General features: G+C 37.2%; 2 protein-coding genes across 3 annotated transcripts in view; one reads left to right on the top strand and one right to left on the bottom strand.

Annotated features, from left to right (window-relative positions):
* LOC105680791 overlaps positions 1 to 12,498 on the bottom strand; it is a 25,239-nt gene extending 12,741 nt beyond the window's left edge. Inside the window, exons 1-2 of one of the 2 annotated variants that reach the window (XR_004461773.1) lie at positions 11,928 to 12,498; positions 10,875 to 11,684 (exon numbers count right to left, since the gene is read on the bottom strand). Coding sequence is in view for 1 of the 2 variants with exons in the window: in XM_012385815.3 (XP_012241238.1) it covers positions 11,928 to 12,051 (124 nt within the window). In the remaining variant the exon portion in view is untranslated. Of the gene's footprint in view, positions 1 to 10,874; positions 11,685 to 11,927 lie in introns of those variants that run through there. The other variant, XM_012385815.3, reaches the window with a different exon arrangement.
* LOC100742665 overlaps positions 1 to 17,268 on the top strand; it is a 42,986-nt gene extending 25,718 nt beyond the window's left edge. Inside the window, exon 3 of the mRNA XM_003489627.4 lies at positions 13,429 to 17,268. Coding sequence (XP_003489675.1) covers positions 13,429 to 13,532 — 104 coding nt within the window. The 3' untranslated portion in view covers positions 13,533 to 17,268. The remainder of the gene's footprint in view (positions 1 to 13,428) is intronic.
* The last annotated feature ends 251 nt before the right edge of the window (positions 17,269 to 17,519 follow it).

Genomic DNA, 17,519 nt, shown 5'->3' with positions numbered 1-17,519 from the left:
AATACTCGACGCGCCTATTCGTTTCGTGGACGTTTGCTTGTTCAGCCGCTGGTAGTTCCGCGATGAAACGGTTTTCATAAGGCATTGTTGATTCGAGCGAATCGCGTAGGCGCGAACGCGATGCACACGTTCGTCCAATATTTGCGAAAAGTGTGTCGACGCGACTGCCGTGTGCAAATACCAGCCAGAACGTGTTTGCCGCCTACGAAAGTGTTATAATATTTAATTCGTTGTTTTGAAGTTTGTATTCGTGTGTCCGGTCGATTTGTAACCGCTCGCGTTAAGAAAAAGAGTTGAATCTAAAGAGAAGATGGGTTTCTTTTAGAAAAACAAATTGGAAGAACTTCTCCGGAAAGAAGCGAATTCGTGTGTTTTAAAAAAACTTAATTTTATCAGATTAGCATACATAAGTACATATAATGTGGATTATAATTTTTAGAACCAGTCCATACATCTATTTATCAAATAAATATTTTTCTTATCTTTTTCCGATTGCTGACTACCAATACAGTCTACAAGTATTGTAAAAGAGTACTAGTGTTATCTCAAGAAAACCATCCGACTGTATGAAAATAACAAAAAAGACTGCAGCTTCTTTGCGATTCTTTAGAAAATGTGTTACGCGCAGGGAACAAGTTCCGAGGAGGAGAATGGGCAAAAGTTTCGGTTTTGCGTCATTTCGCGAAAGTTTCCTCGCAATGGGCACAAGCAATTGTAAACAATTCCACTGATTAAAAAAGCTAGAAATTTATCATTTTTCTAGAGATTGCTAGATACTGGAAGTAGAATATCTTTCTCACAACTTGTTCGTTTAAACATCTTTGTTCCTTCTTTTTTGCAATCTATGCATATCGCACAAAGTAACACGCAGAAAGTTTTGATTTAATCGTCTAAGAAATTATTTCATTGCCAATTATTAGAGACGCCATAATTCTTAGATATCCCGGGATATCTCGCGGATTACAATGATATCCGAAAAAGATTGGAATCACCCAAGCCAAGGATGAAGCCTTTTTGTACAATTTCCTACTCTCCGAATTCATTAAAGCAAAGGGTTAAAGTCTGTGCCCTGGCCCAGTTACGATGAATGCTCTCGCAAGAAACGTCAGCAACAAGCTAAATTAAAAATCTCACGCTTGCGAACAGCTCGCAATACGGTATTTCGACTATCCAACATCAAAGAACCTTCAGTCTACGTACGTCATACAATCCGAACCACGTAAAACCACGAATCAAAGACGGCGAAACCCTAGGCATGCGCATTCTCTTCCGTTTGTTTAATGAAATTAACCTCTCGGCCGTGAAAAGTGCGACAAAAAATGCTCGTGCTGAATGGCAGCGGTGAAGACGGCTTCGCGCGAAACCCTGTGAACGTTCGTCACGGTCTAAACTTCAGACCTGAGGAAATTTAGACCAAAGCAGGTCTAGCTTCTAGCTCGAATGAAAAGGGAAAACCATCCGTGATAAGAGAAAAGCTGCCCTCAGCCTTGTACAGGCCACGCGCCTTGCCGATCTCGTGAGGATACCAAACGTCCTGCATAAAAAATGCAAGGGATACCAGCTTCCCTTTGATTGTCGCTGCGGCAGGACGATGCGATAGGCAAAGAATAAAAATGAAGACAATAACAGAGGGGCTTAAGAAATCTCGTCTCTCAAAGGAAATCATCTCGTCTAGTAGGATGAGGCTTCTTCCCCGCGAATCGTCGAGGTCGTGCCTGACCGCGTACTTGGTCTTCTTCCACCTTCCTTTTTTTTCTCCCTTCCTTCATCCTCTTCGTTCCGCCGGAGACATTAAAGTCTGGGGAATTAAGAGACTACTCTACTCGAAAAGCAGAGGCTGGTTTTAATGGAACGGCGTAAAGTGAACTGGATATGGTTTTGGAATTTTTTTACATAGGATTAAAGTGGATAAAGACGAAGAACACGCAGACGAAAGGGGTTAATTGTTGGCGGTCTTTATATTTTTATGAACACGGTTAAAGAAATGAAACTTAGATATCGTTTCATCTGGTAAAAGTTGTAACAAATATTCCACTTTGGATGGTTTACATTTTCCATAAATGCATAAAAATCCGTAGTTTAATTAATATAAATATTATATTCATTTGTAGCGATATTGGACATTGTTGAAAAGTGTTATAGGTTATAGATTAATTAACGAATTGAAAGGTTTGCAGCGAAGGATAAAAGAACGGATGACTTGAATTCCAACCAGTCAGAAAGTGAAAGACGAAGGGCAAAGTGTAGCACCAGTGGAGAGAATAAATTTATTTTTCCAATGGAGTATTTTTCTTGCATTAACGTGATTAAGTTAAGTTCATTTTAAAAGCGGCTACGCGGTGTTTGCGCTCGATAGCGATGCATTTTGTCGGCGATTGAAATTGTTAAGGTAGAAAAGGGGTTGATTTTAAATGATCGATTTGCGTTTAAAATGCAAAAGGTAATTTAATTTCGATGAAAATGTTTAACACGATAAATCGAGGGAAAGGGAGACAATTCTAACGTCGTGCTAAATTAAATGCACGAAACATAATAGTCCCTACTCTGAATTTAATTGAAGTTAAATTATATGGTAAACTGGAGAATTATATGGTAAAATCTCGAAGCGAGGTGAATATTTTTTTAACTTTATTATTATGCTTTACTGTTTATAACATTATCATGCATTAATGCGTTAGTTTTATATAAATGATTATCTTTAATTATAAATCATTTTCTTTAAGACAATTCGTAGAATATGAAAGAAATAAAATTACAATGCTGTTAATGTCACTCACTAAATCTTCCGATTTAATAAATAAAGTTTAATCAAGAAAGCACGAAATACATTGCAGACTATACGATTGACATTATGATTCTCGATACATTTACTCACGAGTACGTATATAAATTAATTAAAAATAAATTAAGACCTAATGGAGATTCATATACTGTTAAGACAAATTCGCTAAAAAGTGTCGGAACAGTTATGAATGGCAATAGTCATGTCATCAATATGCAACAACTCTATTATTTTTCTTGAATTAAAATGTATCGTATAACATACCTACTATATATTAAATTTTCAATATAACAATTCCATTGTATGTGATTAACGCAGCGATTCGAATGATCCATTTCTTCCCTCTATTAATTTAAATAAGGAACCTTCCAGCGGCCCTTTCGCAGAGGTGCTCGGCTGGCCTAGTTTCCAATGGCAGACGAAACGTATCTCCCCAAAGGCGGTGTTGTATTGTATCAAAAGCATGTTCTGAACCATGGCCAGAAAGCGTGGGTTCGCAAACTGAAATGACTCGGCGAATTCGCGGATTTCAATTCGCCAGCGGCTCCTAAACTGTTGAATTTGGCGATAGGGAACTCGCCCGCTCTCTCACTCTAATAATTGCACACTGCTCGCAGAGTTTCGCGTTCTTACAAACCATTTAAATGTCGCTCCGTTGGAACTGGAAAACTTTCGACCGACATCTTCGGGAAAGGACGCCGTCACGACGTTTACTCCGAGACTTACCAAGGAACCCAGCACCTCTTAGCGCTCTCTCTCTCTCTCTCTCTCTCTCTCTCTCCCTCCCTTGAAGCTAACGGAAATTGTCGCGAGTTTTACGACTTAACACTTCTTACGGGCCTTAAGTGTCAGTTTGAGTCAATGTCGGAACATTGCGTCTATTTAAACAGTGGAAAAATCGGATCTGAATTCCGGAGTTGTCTCAAAGAAGGAGAACAGTTGAATATTAAGCACACACATAGTACAAAACTGAAATATTTTATACTTTAATGTGACTAATGGGAAAAATTAACAAGTCAAGTTCAAAGTTCGAAGAACCCAACAATAGTTCCAAATATCCGTGTTTCGTTCATCCACGTAGCTGAATGAAACAGTCGGCCAAAAGTTAACGGGTAAGGACACCGCGAAACGGTCATGCGGAATATCATTTTCCACTTACTATCCAGAACGAGCTAAAATTCTCATCAACTCTCATTAACAACTTCCCAGAAACAAGAAATTGCAAGACAGTAACGCAGATTACACTTCCGAATATCATTTACTGACCACAAACTGTCGTTAAATCGTAAACTAGGAACGAATTGTCCCGAATTCTCGACGAATAGAGGCAAAACTAGTCGTAAAGTGTCTTCGAAACGTCAGGTTTTTCGAGTGGCTACAGAGAAATTGTCAAAAGCACGTAAGGTACGAGATCTCTGACGAATGGAAGTTTGCGAGAAACGGTACGTCGTTCGTATCGAAAAGCTGCGTGTAATCTTGTGATACACGGTTGTAATTAACGCGGCTCGATCGACCGAAAAACAGCCGGATTATCCGGCTTGTTGCTTGCCGGTGGATCGACGAGAAATTTCCAGCGACGTTTCAGCAGTGATGCTGCTATCGCTTCCGATTGATTGATTTATGAAGATAAAATGGACTATGCCAGCGAGTGATATTGCAAGCTTGATCTAATTTCGCGAGAAGCGTTTCGTTTAAATCACCGAAACTTTCAGTTTGAAGCTAAAATTGCGGCATTTATTTTGCGGCATGTGTTTTGTCGATACTCTTTCAAATTAACACTTTGACTGCCACGTTGGTCATATATGACCTACCACGGTTTCTCCTGTAACGCCACGGTGATCATTGGTGACCGGAGCGCTTGAACTTCTTACAATTGTAAAAATTGTATGAAAATTGGCAGTTAGGGCATTTTGAATATAACCGTTAAATACATTGATCAATTAAACATTTTTATTAGAACATAAATAAAAAGAAATGAGAACAAATCTTGCATCTAACGGTGCACTGTGTTTGCATCCATATCTTTGAGGGGTAATCTACGAATATTATTATAAACACACCTTAGAAAGTAATCGTAAATGCTGCTTTATAATCATATAATTGAAGTTAGAAGTGTACACAAACCTTACTATTGTATATAGAATGAGCAAATACTGTTTACTAATACCTTCTACATGTTTCAACAATATATTCTGGACGTTTTGCTTACGACGAAATAACGAATGCGAATGATTTGTTGAAATAAACGAAGCCTTGCTATAATATGTTGCTATCAACTGTTACCAAGGCGCCACGATGGTCACCCGTGACCACCAATAAGATAAACGGTCCATTGGGGAAGAATGTTGCTTACATTTATTATTATTTTGCCATTATATGCTTTGAATAATAAAAATACTCCCGTGGCGCCCTGAGCGAAACATGTGATTTCGGCGTGGCAGTCAAAGTGTTAATACAGCGTGGATGTTTCGGTAAATTCATATTTTCACGAATAAGGAATAGAACCTAAACAGACACTTTCAAACCACCTTTGCCAAATTTAAATGCGCGTAGGAAAATCACACGAATATCTATCGGCACTTGTGGAAGTCTTTTTAAAGATATTTTTCATCGCTGCTATTAGGAAGTAAATGGAGTCCACATAACGAGATTTCTACTGTACTAGTAGCTTCAAAACCTCGTATCTTTGCAGATTCCTGAAAGCGGTACCAAAGCAAAACTTCGAATATACCGAATTGTCAACAAATCATAATTTCCTGATATTCATTCTTGAAGCATATTCAATACAAATGTTCCCCTTTACTTTGCAAGAGAAATCGCTCGCTCAGGGTTTCAACTATTTTCGCGAACAGCAGCTTTTTGAAAAGTCACCCTGTCATACATCCGCGAAGGTGGTCCTTTTGGAATAGTCCTATTGAGTCGTAAGAGCAGCCGAACGTTCTTTGATCCGCCATTGATTTCGTAGCAGCCGGTCAAAGGCAAAGGTTTTCCACGAAAAGGAGTACGGCTTTTGGTTATCACGCGTCGTTGAATCCTGAAAAAGGGCTGCCGATTTCACCATTTCCACGTAACTTCGAACTGTCAACGAATCTGCACGAATTTCCAACGCAACTTTTTCGTTCCTTATTTTCTATTTTCCTTTTCTTAATTCTTTAAATATATGATTTAAATATTACGATTTAATATATGCGATCAAATTGATTACGATGTTTTAATCGCACCACACAGACATTCGGTCTTTCTATAGCTTTTTAATATTTTTTTCTCATTGCACATAGAATATACAATATTTCCTCGTTTATCGTTCGACGTAATAATGTCGATTTTTTGAACGTTCGTATATGGCTTCAGTTATTATCTTCAATAACAAGTTTCTCTGTTTACAAATTCTCTTCGCACACGCATATGAATTTATAGTGTAGTCGTCACGTATGTATGTGTGTGACTTAAAAAGCCATCAAAGCCATGCTTTGTTTGTAGCGGCTCCACCGCTAGTTATCAGCTAATCTTCGACAGGAAGCTGCTTGATCTTGCTCGAATTAATTTAGTCGCGAAACGTGACGACTTTGATGCATCCGCGAAATAATGCAGCAGTCACGACTTCACAGGCCGAGGCTATCACACGCCACGAGTAATTAATGAAGACGAATCGACTTCTAGCTCTCTTCTTCGTTTCGAGGCGAAAAATTCGCCCTTCTACAAACTGTGTACGTTTCCTGATGAATTACACTTAATTAAGGTGACTAACGAGATTGCCGCTACTCATACGCCACCATCGTATATCGTTCTTCGTAGGAATCTTTCATTTTTATCTCTTATTAACATTCGTAGATACTCGCCCCTTTCTTTTTCACTTTTACCGTATTATTTGTAACAATAAAAATCTTTACGTTTACGAATTGATTCTTTTATTTTGAAAAACATGACGCACAAAAAACAAGGGACGATGTAAGGAATTACTTCTGTACTTGCATCCATAAAATACATTCCTCGCAGCACGTACATATGTGTCTTTCGTACGACAGCTTTTACAAAGTAAAAGTTAAAATATCTATTAAAAATTAATGATTTTTCTAGTGGTTATATTAAAAGATATAATAATATAGAAGAAAATTAATCGAAATAAAATAAAGGAAAGCAATGGAACTTACTGTACCAGATACAAATCAGACAACAACTATTAAACGTTCTTACATAGAGACACAAATATAGAAGGATATCGTAAGTCATAGACAATTTTCTTTCCCATAAGTGGCTCCCTTATCATTTGTTACTCCCTATATATCATTGCCTTCCGTTCTTTTAGTTTCACCCTATCTACGTACTTGCTGGTTATCTCTGTACTTCACTCTCCCTTCCTCTATGCCCCCGACTATTTTTCTCAGCCTCCGCCTCTTTATCTTTTGGCCTTTTTCCACTCGAAAACGCGAGTAGGGGAGTGGTCAGAGGGCAGAGAGATAATTATCTTCGGCGAATTACCGGTAATTGTATTTGTTAAAGGGGTATTTGAATTTATTTAATTCGGACCATTAACGAGAGAAAAATTAGAGAGCAGGTGAGATAGAGAGAATTAGATTTCTTTGGCGGCTAGACAGAGACACGCCACATGCGATTTCTTAAATAAAGCGTTACCGGCTCAACGAATTAAAGGGTTTACCCGTTATTTCCCTGCGATTTTGAAAATATTCAATGCCTGTTTCCACCAAAAAATATTAAATGTATAGTTAAATCCATATACTCTTATTTTCCAATAAAGAATTTCTTTATCAGAATATCCTTTAACATCTACAGATTTGTTTCACGTTTTACCGATAAAATCGTGACGGTCATTTTTCATTACCGAATTACATTGCCAAAAAAGTTTCGAGATGTTTTGTATAAAACATACTGTAGGATCTTTACTACAATTAGTTTATTTACAATAAGTGGATTAAACAGATGTTGGTTAAACAGGAAACGATGATTGTTTAACGTGAACTAATCACAATAACGTATTATAATTAAAACAACTAGATAGTTGATTTGCAACTCTCGTCACCGCGGATCCACCGCGGTCTCTCTCTCACGCAGACCACACTCTCTCGACAACACAATTCGCATTCCTTGACTTCTCGATTTACACTCTCTGACTTCTCAACTGATACTGTTAATTCGTCTTTGTCCTTAGCATCCCTTTGTCTTTTGTCTTAGCCCTACCACGCACGTGTTTCGCAACCGCTCGTGGCCGGGATCACGCAGACCTTTTCCGCGAAACTATTCGATTGAAGGACCGACGATACATTATTGGGCCCGTCGGCACTTCGGCTTTCTCGCGACATTGTTTATAGTTCGCCCGATATCTCTTAGGCCTTTCGTCCACGATACTACAATATAATATCATGTGCTGGACAAAAGAAACAAAGAATCGGTCGACATCCGAGGCGGAAACCGATACGCAATCTCGATAAACCTGGTGCGATCCTTCGCTATCGAAAATTGCTTTTCTTACTCAATCCGTAGAAATGAGTTGCGGACTCATTTCGAACGGTAATTATCTCAAGTAAAGTGTATAAATTCATCTGTGTACCATGCTCTATGAATGCAGCGGACGCCGCGAAAGATAAATATTCAAATATTCATAATAGCCACGAAGTCAAAGAACGTTGTTACCAACTATTTCTACTACTCGACGAATGCTGTTCCTTCGAATTCTCATCCTTTCGTCGTTCAATGTAGAAACTCTGGATACGAATTAACTGCTTTGGGGAAAAAATAGGAGCGGTAAAAACAGGTATAGCGATAAAGGGCGTGGAACGCTCATGAAAATGAGACGAACTAGAAAAGTATATGAGTGTCTTGCTAGGCAAAATGTAGTAATGGAACTTTTGTTGCTGTTTCAAAAAATTATTCATCGAAATATTCGTGGCTAATCAAATGTAAATTGAACTTATTAGCTGTTATAATTCATTGGCTATTATAAAAAAAGTCGAGAATGTCATGAATGTGCGAGTCTTGCTACGTAAAATATGCTAATGAAACTTTTGTTCCTAATTCTGAAAATTCTCCATCGAAATATTAGTAGACAATAAGATTGTAAATTGGATTTGTTGATTATTATACTTGGGAATTATCGCGCTACAAAAGTCTCCGAAATCTCTGCTAATTTCGCGAACCTTTGCAAGCATAGCTTTGATTTATTATTTAACGGCCATGGTTCGTGATTTATCACTTACTATGGTGTTGGTCGGCTCTCTTTTTTCCTGTCTCCCATGGCGCGCCGAAATAAAATTGCCATGTATTTTCGGCGCAGTGCCAAGGCTTGCTTTCGCTACTAATTTCAGCCCGTCATACACCTTACTTGTTGTTGCACATCACGCGCAATACGATTTACGTGACGTGGCCGGCCTCGTGACGAGCTTTCCCAGTGTTCCGTAACAAGCTGCATCCCTTTACCTGGTAATTTCCAGCGAAAATATCGCGCTACTGACTCACGGCTAATACGTTCTAAATAGAGCTTTGATGATTTTGGTTCTTCGAACAATCTGCTTCTGGAAAGAAACGATCGAGATAACGTTAGGAACGAAGATTGTTAAACAAGAACATAATGAGTGCATTTTTGATGAATTTCTTAATTTGATGTTATTTAGCGATTAAAGAAATATGATCCTACGTAATGTAGTTATTTAAGAAGAACAAAATTTTAAGAACAGAAAATTTTGATAACAAGAGAATGACTTCGATTATATCACGAAATTATGTAGGATCACGGTATATGATATTTCAGAAGTGCAAATGTATACAATCGTAGAAAAAAATATAAATCTTAGTTCTTTAAAAGAAAAAGATAAAGTTTATTAAAAGTTCTCAGGAAATGATGCAAGGGAAGAAACTAGTCGACATTATTGATTTAGCTTTAATCAACGTTTTATTTTATTTCCACACGCGACTTGCTCGTTAAATTATTCTGCAATTAGCGGAGCTACTAATTAGTATAATTACAGCAACAAATAACGTAAAGTACTGAGTTTTACGTTTCGCTATAAACTTGGAATAATTGATATAAGTCATTCAAAATTTCGTAAGCATCATGTCAAGTTCATGAAGAAAGATTCGATGGAAGCTTAAGAATTAATTCGTTTGCCTTGTTATTTGAGTTTTGGTTCTTTGAAAATTGAAGGTTAATCGTGTAACTGGATGATGAGATTGACGAGTTTGTCTTCTGAAAGGTTCAATTGCGAGAATAATTCCAACGCTATTGTTCAAATCGACTCCCAAAATCTCAGAATCCTGTCCCAAATACGAATCCCTCTTTTCAAGTCTACATTCAAGACTATATATCATCTGTCGACGATGATTTTTTCTAACCCAGTGAAATCAATCTTCCACGAGCTATTTCATTATAACGACGCGTAACTTGAATGTCATGTCATCTCGTCAGCAACGTAAATTCCCTTTCTCAATGGGACTTAAGACACGGAACGTTAATCGGGCTGGCCGTCAATTGCGTAGGGCGACGGGAGCCCTTTAAACCGTCACGACAGAACAGGAATTAGAGCATCGATTAGACGGTCAATTATGGAATTGCGTCGGGCAGACATCATACGAGTAATTCGACGCTTCCAGCCGGAATACTCGTGCCGAGAATGTGGATCGTTACGGGACCGGGCACCGTTCGAAATATAATTAGTTAACGTCGTGTAATTAAAAGCATTCGGTACGAGACTCACGTAGTTTCGACGCGATTTCACCGGCCTGTCGAAATGATTAAATATTCTATTATCAATGATGGAGGCACCGGTTAGAGGGGCTTTTGGCGTCCATTAGAACAGGCGACCGAATATAATCGGACGCGCTGCTACCAATTGACAAATCCTTGCCGCGCGTTTTAACTCTCTGTGAAATCTATTTTTCTCTGATTCTCCTATAGAATCGCACGTGCTTCACGGTCGAGATTTTATTAGCAGATCTGTGAAATATATCTTGATGGTGATGTTCGAGCCACGTATTGTAGTCGAATTACAAATATAAAAAGAAGGTAATATTATTTCACACGAAAAGAAACATACAAATGAAACTTTGAATCGAAAGAAGTTTCATTTACTAACGTAAACTGTAAACTGAAATCAACGTTTAATTCATTATTTCAGTCAACGCGATCAATAATTCCATGTCAACGGTTATTACGTTCATTTATACAAGTGAAATCTACAGTCTAAATATTAGTAAAGCATCGTGCAACCTATAAACGACAACTAACGCGCGTGACGTACGTGTAACACGACATAATGACTGAAATATAGTTGATTTGTCATTTTATTTCGCGTAATATATCGATTTTATGCTTGCTAATTACAATGCTAAATATATACCATTTACGCATTGAAATTTTACTTTTAGATACTTGTTCAAGTAATTTTTGTAGATAAACCTATTGAGAAACTCGGTCAAGAATATATCACGAACAAATTTTACTTTGAATTTTAACCGGAAATCTCTTTCGACTCGAATCAGATTGGCCGAGCGAATGCAGAATTTATTGGACTGAAGATTACCATAAGCGTTTCTGGAAGATGACTATCGAGGTAATAACGACGAAAAATGATAACAAGCTACTAAATCCTGATAATAATATACAGTGATCCTATATACAATGATCCTGAGATAATATTCTATATAGTGAAATAATATCTTATATAGGGAATAGCGGCAGGAAATTAAGTAATATTTCTTCATAATTGAAACAAGTGGCTCTTGTTCCTCCTGTTGTTGGTATCATCTGCGGTACAGTGAAGCCTGCTGCATGCAATTACTATCTAATTGCCTATACGAAATGGACATCTAATCTGGTATACATCATGGTACTCCTATAGCTGATAGCAGTAATTCTCTGGTTTATCCCGTCAACGAACGTCGTTCTAGCTTGCTGTAATTAGCGAGAAATTAATCAAGGATACGATTCTAGTGGAGAATGTGGTGCAGTTCCTCGCTCTGATATGCATATTTTATTTTTTTCTTTTTTTTTCATTTTTCTATGGTAATATGGCAACACTCGTCTGTAAGCAACACTTATGGTTTTTATTTAAACAAAACTAGATATATGGAAAAATTTGAGCCTTTTTTTTAAACTTTTCACGAACAATTATCTTTAATCGATACAATTTCTCACCTTTTTGCGCAATTGTTTGGTTGGTATCGATTTGTCTGAAACGCCAACTTTGTGATCGATTTGCGACCGCTTCACAAAACCACAATGAGCACAATGAGCAACGACCACAACGCCTAAGCCGCATGTGACTTGAATCACTATCTTTAACTCGGGCTGAGAAGTTCGATGTATTTAGCTCTCTTTAGTCAGACAACACTTTCGAAATATTACAGAAATACGAAAGTGTTTTGTGTGATTTCTTCGCGACGAAATTTGAAAGTTGACAGGAAATCGTACCAAGTGTTTCGAACATCAATTTGTAATGTATTGAAAGTGATGTAGTTGAAAATGTAAAATTGATAAAAGGGCTTGAAACTTTTGCATGCGTCTAATATTGGAGGGAATAAAAGATAGAACTTAAATAGAGATCAGTTTTAGCTACGAGATATTATCATTGAGTACTTTACTCTGCATATTCTGTATATTTTTATCTTGTAAGAATTATTACCGTGAACGTGTCTGAATTATTACACAAACGTGGAGTTACCACATAAGTAAGTAACAAAGAAAGAGAAAAGTTACAATTTGAAAATAAAAGTTTCTTTTATATCGTTAAAGATAGTTCAAAACGGGACGGAAATATCTCAGAAATTAAGCCACCGTGGCTTTATATCCCTGTGAATTTTGTACTCGTTTTAAGTATCTCCACGCTCTTCGAAACTTTGTCCATTTAAGCCAGAAGCAAGCTGTTTATGTTTCATGAGTTTACGACTACCAAGACCATTTGGAAGGAACACACACAGCGTTTTTGTACGATACTTCCAGGTTTCTTATTCCTCAGTATGACCTATTTAAAGAGAGTGGTCATCTTGTTCTTGCTATAGGAAAATTCTCCGAGCAATCAGAAAACAATGACCCTGTTTTTTCAAAGTCAAAACGAAGTCGTAAACGTTCCATCGTAAGAAAATAATCTCGAGAAGCTTGCAATCAGAATCTTAAGAGAAGGTACCCTCAAAACCCAAAGATCGTTTTAACTAAACTTGAAAAAGAAAAATAACAAACTGGTCGACCAAGCAGTCGTATTTTTAGTAATTTTCTACCTCGAATTTCCTATTTCAAATCGACGTCCTAGGAAATTGACTTCCCATAACTGTTATTCTCTTCCATCGAGCCGTCATCTAAAACGGTAGCTTCTGAAAGTTCTGTAAAAGATAAAATTCCGCAAAAAAATAAAAGATTTTTTTTCTTCCGTCTCGTTCTTTTTAAAATATACATTGAAATCTCCGTAAGGCCCGATGCAGTTGCTCGTAATTCGAGTAAGTATGCCCAACCTCGGAACAGAAAAAATATTAAGAGAAAAGACCCGAAACCAAAGAGAAAGAAGGTAACAACACGAGAACGTATAAAACCTTCCACTTTTTTTTCTTCTTGTACGGTGCAAACCGTGAAAAAACGAAGTGTTCCGGTTGGAACCGGAAGTGCAGGACAGACACTAATCCAGCCTTCGTTGCTCTTGTTCCAGGAGAGCATCCAGCTGCAATGCAGCACGGAAACACGGCAGCAGGTTCGCCAACATCGAAGACGGTCCTCGTGATGCTAGCTTTCCTTTTGGGTCAATTGAGATAATGTGCGTTCTCGTACGTGCCCGTGCGTGTGTCTCCGAGCTGTCTGTCTGCGTGTATACTTTCTGCACGTACTTATGTGTGTGTGGATGTGTGAGAGCCCGTATGACGGTGTGCGCGTGGCAACTTAAACGCGAACATGAATGAATATCAACGGGAGCATTAAGTGAAACTCGATGGATCGTTGGACACAATAAGACGTAGCCAACCCTTAGCCTGTTTGTACCTTGATCGAAATTAAATTGCATGCAACCGGAACGATCATCGATGAAGAAGCTTTCTTACGGCCACGTGATGGACGTTTTAAGAGGAAGGTTGACTGATAAGAAAGTTTTACGTTATTTCAGCCTTTTCAGCTTAGTTTTTCGATAATCGTCGATGGCATTTCCTACTTTTAACACGTTTAGATATACACACATATAACGATGAATTTTTGAAATATTTACTGAATGTTTAGTATCGTTTTAAGAAGTAATAAATTATAAAATACAAATTATAGACAACATATACAACAAGATAATTAACGCATACATACATAAGAAACGATGCTCAAAACTATAAAAATAGAAGCGTTACAAATTAATAAATGTACTGAATTATTGTAAGTTAAAGAAAATCGATGCAAAAATTATCGTTACGAGCAAATTTTTTAAATAAATCAATTTTTGATATACGTTTCCTTTTAACTTAAAATAATCGATTAAACTTCATTGACCGTAACAACTCTCGCAAGAACAGTTATGAACGATTAATTTTAATTATATTTATCTTTTGTCGTCGTGTTCGAAATTCCTTTTCAAAACATAACTTCAACCGTCAAATTCTCGAAACTATGCTCGCCAAATTTATCAGTCCAGAAGCCATTGCCCGATGAATTAATGAATTAAGTTTTACGAAAAGAAAGCTTCTTCGAGTGCAATTTCTTTTTATTGCTGCTCGTTAAAAAATGTTCAGTTCTCAGTGAAGGAAGAAACATATATCAATGAAGGAACTCTGTCACGGCCGGTTTCGCGTTGAAAATCGCGACTTTCAATGCATCCATAGGTGAAAACTGTCGAAAACGTCGTCGTAGTATCCCAGGTTCGATATGTGTAATAACTTGCAAATTTCTAGCGCGTTCTAGTGTCATCGAAATAAGGAAACCAAAATATCGAAGTAACATTGTACATGGTATATATTGTAAGCGACGATTCAATGAACAAGAAAAAAAGAAATTGTAACATGTAAGAGCGTGAACGTGTGCTCGAACATGGTAAATTCGATGTGTAAGTTTGCGAATTAGTAAGGACGATTATGTATATTGTAATTGTTACAAGACGAAAGCGATCGTTCCAATAACGAAAGAGTTCGTTCGTTCGTGGCAAAGAAAATTTTAGTGGATATTTTCATAGCTGTGCGAATCTTTGGCGAGATATAAATTTTCTCGAGAAAAATCTCGTATTTTTCAAAGATTTGATTACTTCGTTCGAAAATCGTTATCTGGATTTTTCTGCGTAACAATTCTTAAAAAATTGCGCTATATGTTAAATATTTAATTGTTTATATAAATTCTATGTTTGCTGCTACTGTTTCTCTTTCTATGGAATTAAAACATTTAATACAATATGTTTTATACATTTTTAGTGAAAGCTGGAAAAGTGAGACGACAAATACCGCGTATTAGTTAATAAATTAATATATTTCAACGTGGAATAAGGTAAAAGGGAAAGAATGTCATGTGAACAGTGAACACGTGTGTTTCATTCGCTTTTGTTCAGATATGGAGCTTTCAGCTTCCACAAAGGAGACGCCGGCATTATTTTGTAACACAGGCCAATATTGACAAGGGATTCTCTCTCACGGATGCCTCTAGTTTCAACGAAAAGAAATTCTGATATTACAACGTTGCAGGATAGCACACGTTTTCGGAGGGAAACTCGCGAATCCCGGAGCATATCGAGTTTTACGCTTCGTTGTGTGTTTCTTGAATGAGACGTGCATTATCCGGTTCCAAATGCATGATGGAGAAATGCGAATTCTTGTCGAAATCCGAGGGAAACTTGAAGGGAATGCGAGACGAGTTTAGCAACTGCAACCTATAATCATGACGATCCTGTTATTCTTATTTTACTTTGTCGAAATATTTTATGGATAGAGAGGGGGAATTTGAGAGAGTACGAGACAAAAATGAGGATAGCATTTAAAGAACTCGTGACAAAAATGAATTTTAGATAACAATGTATTTTATACATTTATGAAATTAATCGACATATAAAATATGGCGTTTCTCACATAAAATTTTGACTGACGAGTAACTTCAATATTATTCGATACACTTTCTCCACGACTATTTAGTTTCGTCGCTTTCAATTTTCGAGAATTATCATTTTCAAAATTCAAAGATTTTCAAGACCCGAATATCGTGATTACCCATGTTGCTTAATAGTACAGTTTCAATGTTTTCATTGTAAATGTCATTAAAGTCATTATATATAACAAAGTTCTTCTTCGCCAATTAGTTGACAATTGATAATATGACAATGTTTACTGGTTGATATTGGCCTGCCAAATTTAAACATTTGTAGAGATCGAACTCTTTGTATCTTAATCGTATCTGGAAAAAATATTTAACATATGATGATTCTTTTAATCTTTCGTAATAAATGGAAGAAATGTAGAGAACACCGCGCGACGAGGAAGTCGAAGAATGAAAGGAAGCTGTTTTACGGCGAACATGCGTATCAACAATGTGGATTGTGAATTTTATTGCGGAAGCCTTTGGAAACATTCGACCGTGCTCCTGCGAGCAAATCCGCGTGAACTGTCTTTGTGGTACAAAGAGTTTGTTTGATTGTTCTGTGGTGAAATAACTCGATCTCGGTCTAAAAGCAGAAGAAAGGACGGTTCTTAAAGAGGAGAGAACAATGAGGGTATTAACGCCTGAATTGAAGTCCACAGGATTCTTTAACCTTCAGCACGGTTTTCTTTTCCTGATTCTCTCTTTTTCGAATTTTTATTCGGTGAAAGATCTTTGAAATATTAATACGGATTTATTCGTATAATTGGCAATTATGTCGTACGACGAATTTAGTTTCAGAATGCTATTATGTCAGAATAATTAGGTCGTTTCATAAGCTTATAAAAAGATTGATAAAATATCATGGAAAATATCTCGAAGTATAAAAATTCTTTGTTACTCGATATACGAACGAACGAATTCATCCTATCGATTGTCAAAATAGTCTTCCGATCGTCAATTACCAAAGACTATTTGACAATCGCATCTAGAAACCAAATGATCGTGAAAATCACTCAAACTCAACGCATATTTAATCTAAAGACGTTTTATAATAATTTATCGATCGTTATCTGTGTTATCTTATCGTTAGATCAGCTCGACGGCTTGTATCTTAAGTAGCCAACGCTATTCGCTGTCTCTCACCATCGATATTTTTACAAACTGTTTCAGAAGCTCAAACAACTAATCACCAGAACCACAACATTTAATATAAAACAGAAACAAGCAGGATGCAAATAAAAATCACGTACCAGCGATTTATAATTTTTAAAATAAAACCCATATATAAAATGTCTAAGTTTCACACACAAGCAAGCCACAAGTGCGTAATCGCATAGTACTCGTACGATGATAAATATTAATAAAATAGATCGTTAGACGCGATCTCCACTCGATTAACGAAACAATGTTTTGTAACGTACAATTTTATGGAAAAGAGAGAAAGAGAGAGAGAGAGAGAGAGAGAGAGAGAGAGAGAAAGAGAGAGAGAGAGAGAGAGAGAAAGAGAAAAAACTGCGTATGTTGCATAACACGTACGACACGCGCATGAGTTTGTACAGAAGAACGAAGACACACAGAAACGACGCGTGACGATGGAAAAATTACTCTGGATTCGCGTGATAAATTAAAATAGCGGAGAGACGAGACCTCTGGAGGCTTAAAGAGCCGTAAAAGAGGCCAAACGAATCTTTCTCGTCCGCGCACCAATTATTC

This window comes from Bombus impatiens, unplaced genomic scaffold (assembly GCF_000188095.3).
Source record: "Bombus impatiens unplaced genomic scaffold, BIMP_2.2 scf_0360, whole genome shotgun sequence".
Taxonomy (NCBI): Eukaryota; Metazoa; Arthropoda; class Insecta; order Hymenoptera; family Apidae; genus Bombus; species Bombus impatiens.
Note: the sequence above shows the minus strand (reverse complement) of the source record. Positions and strands in the feature narration are given on the sequence as shown.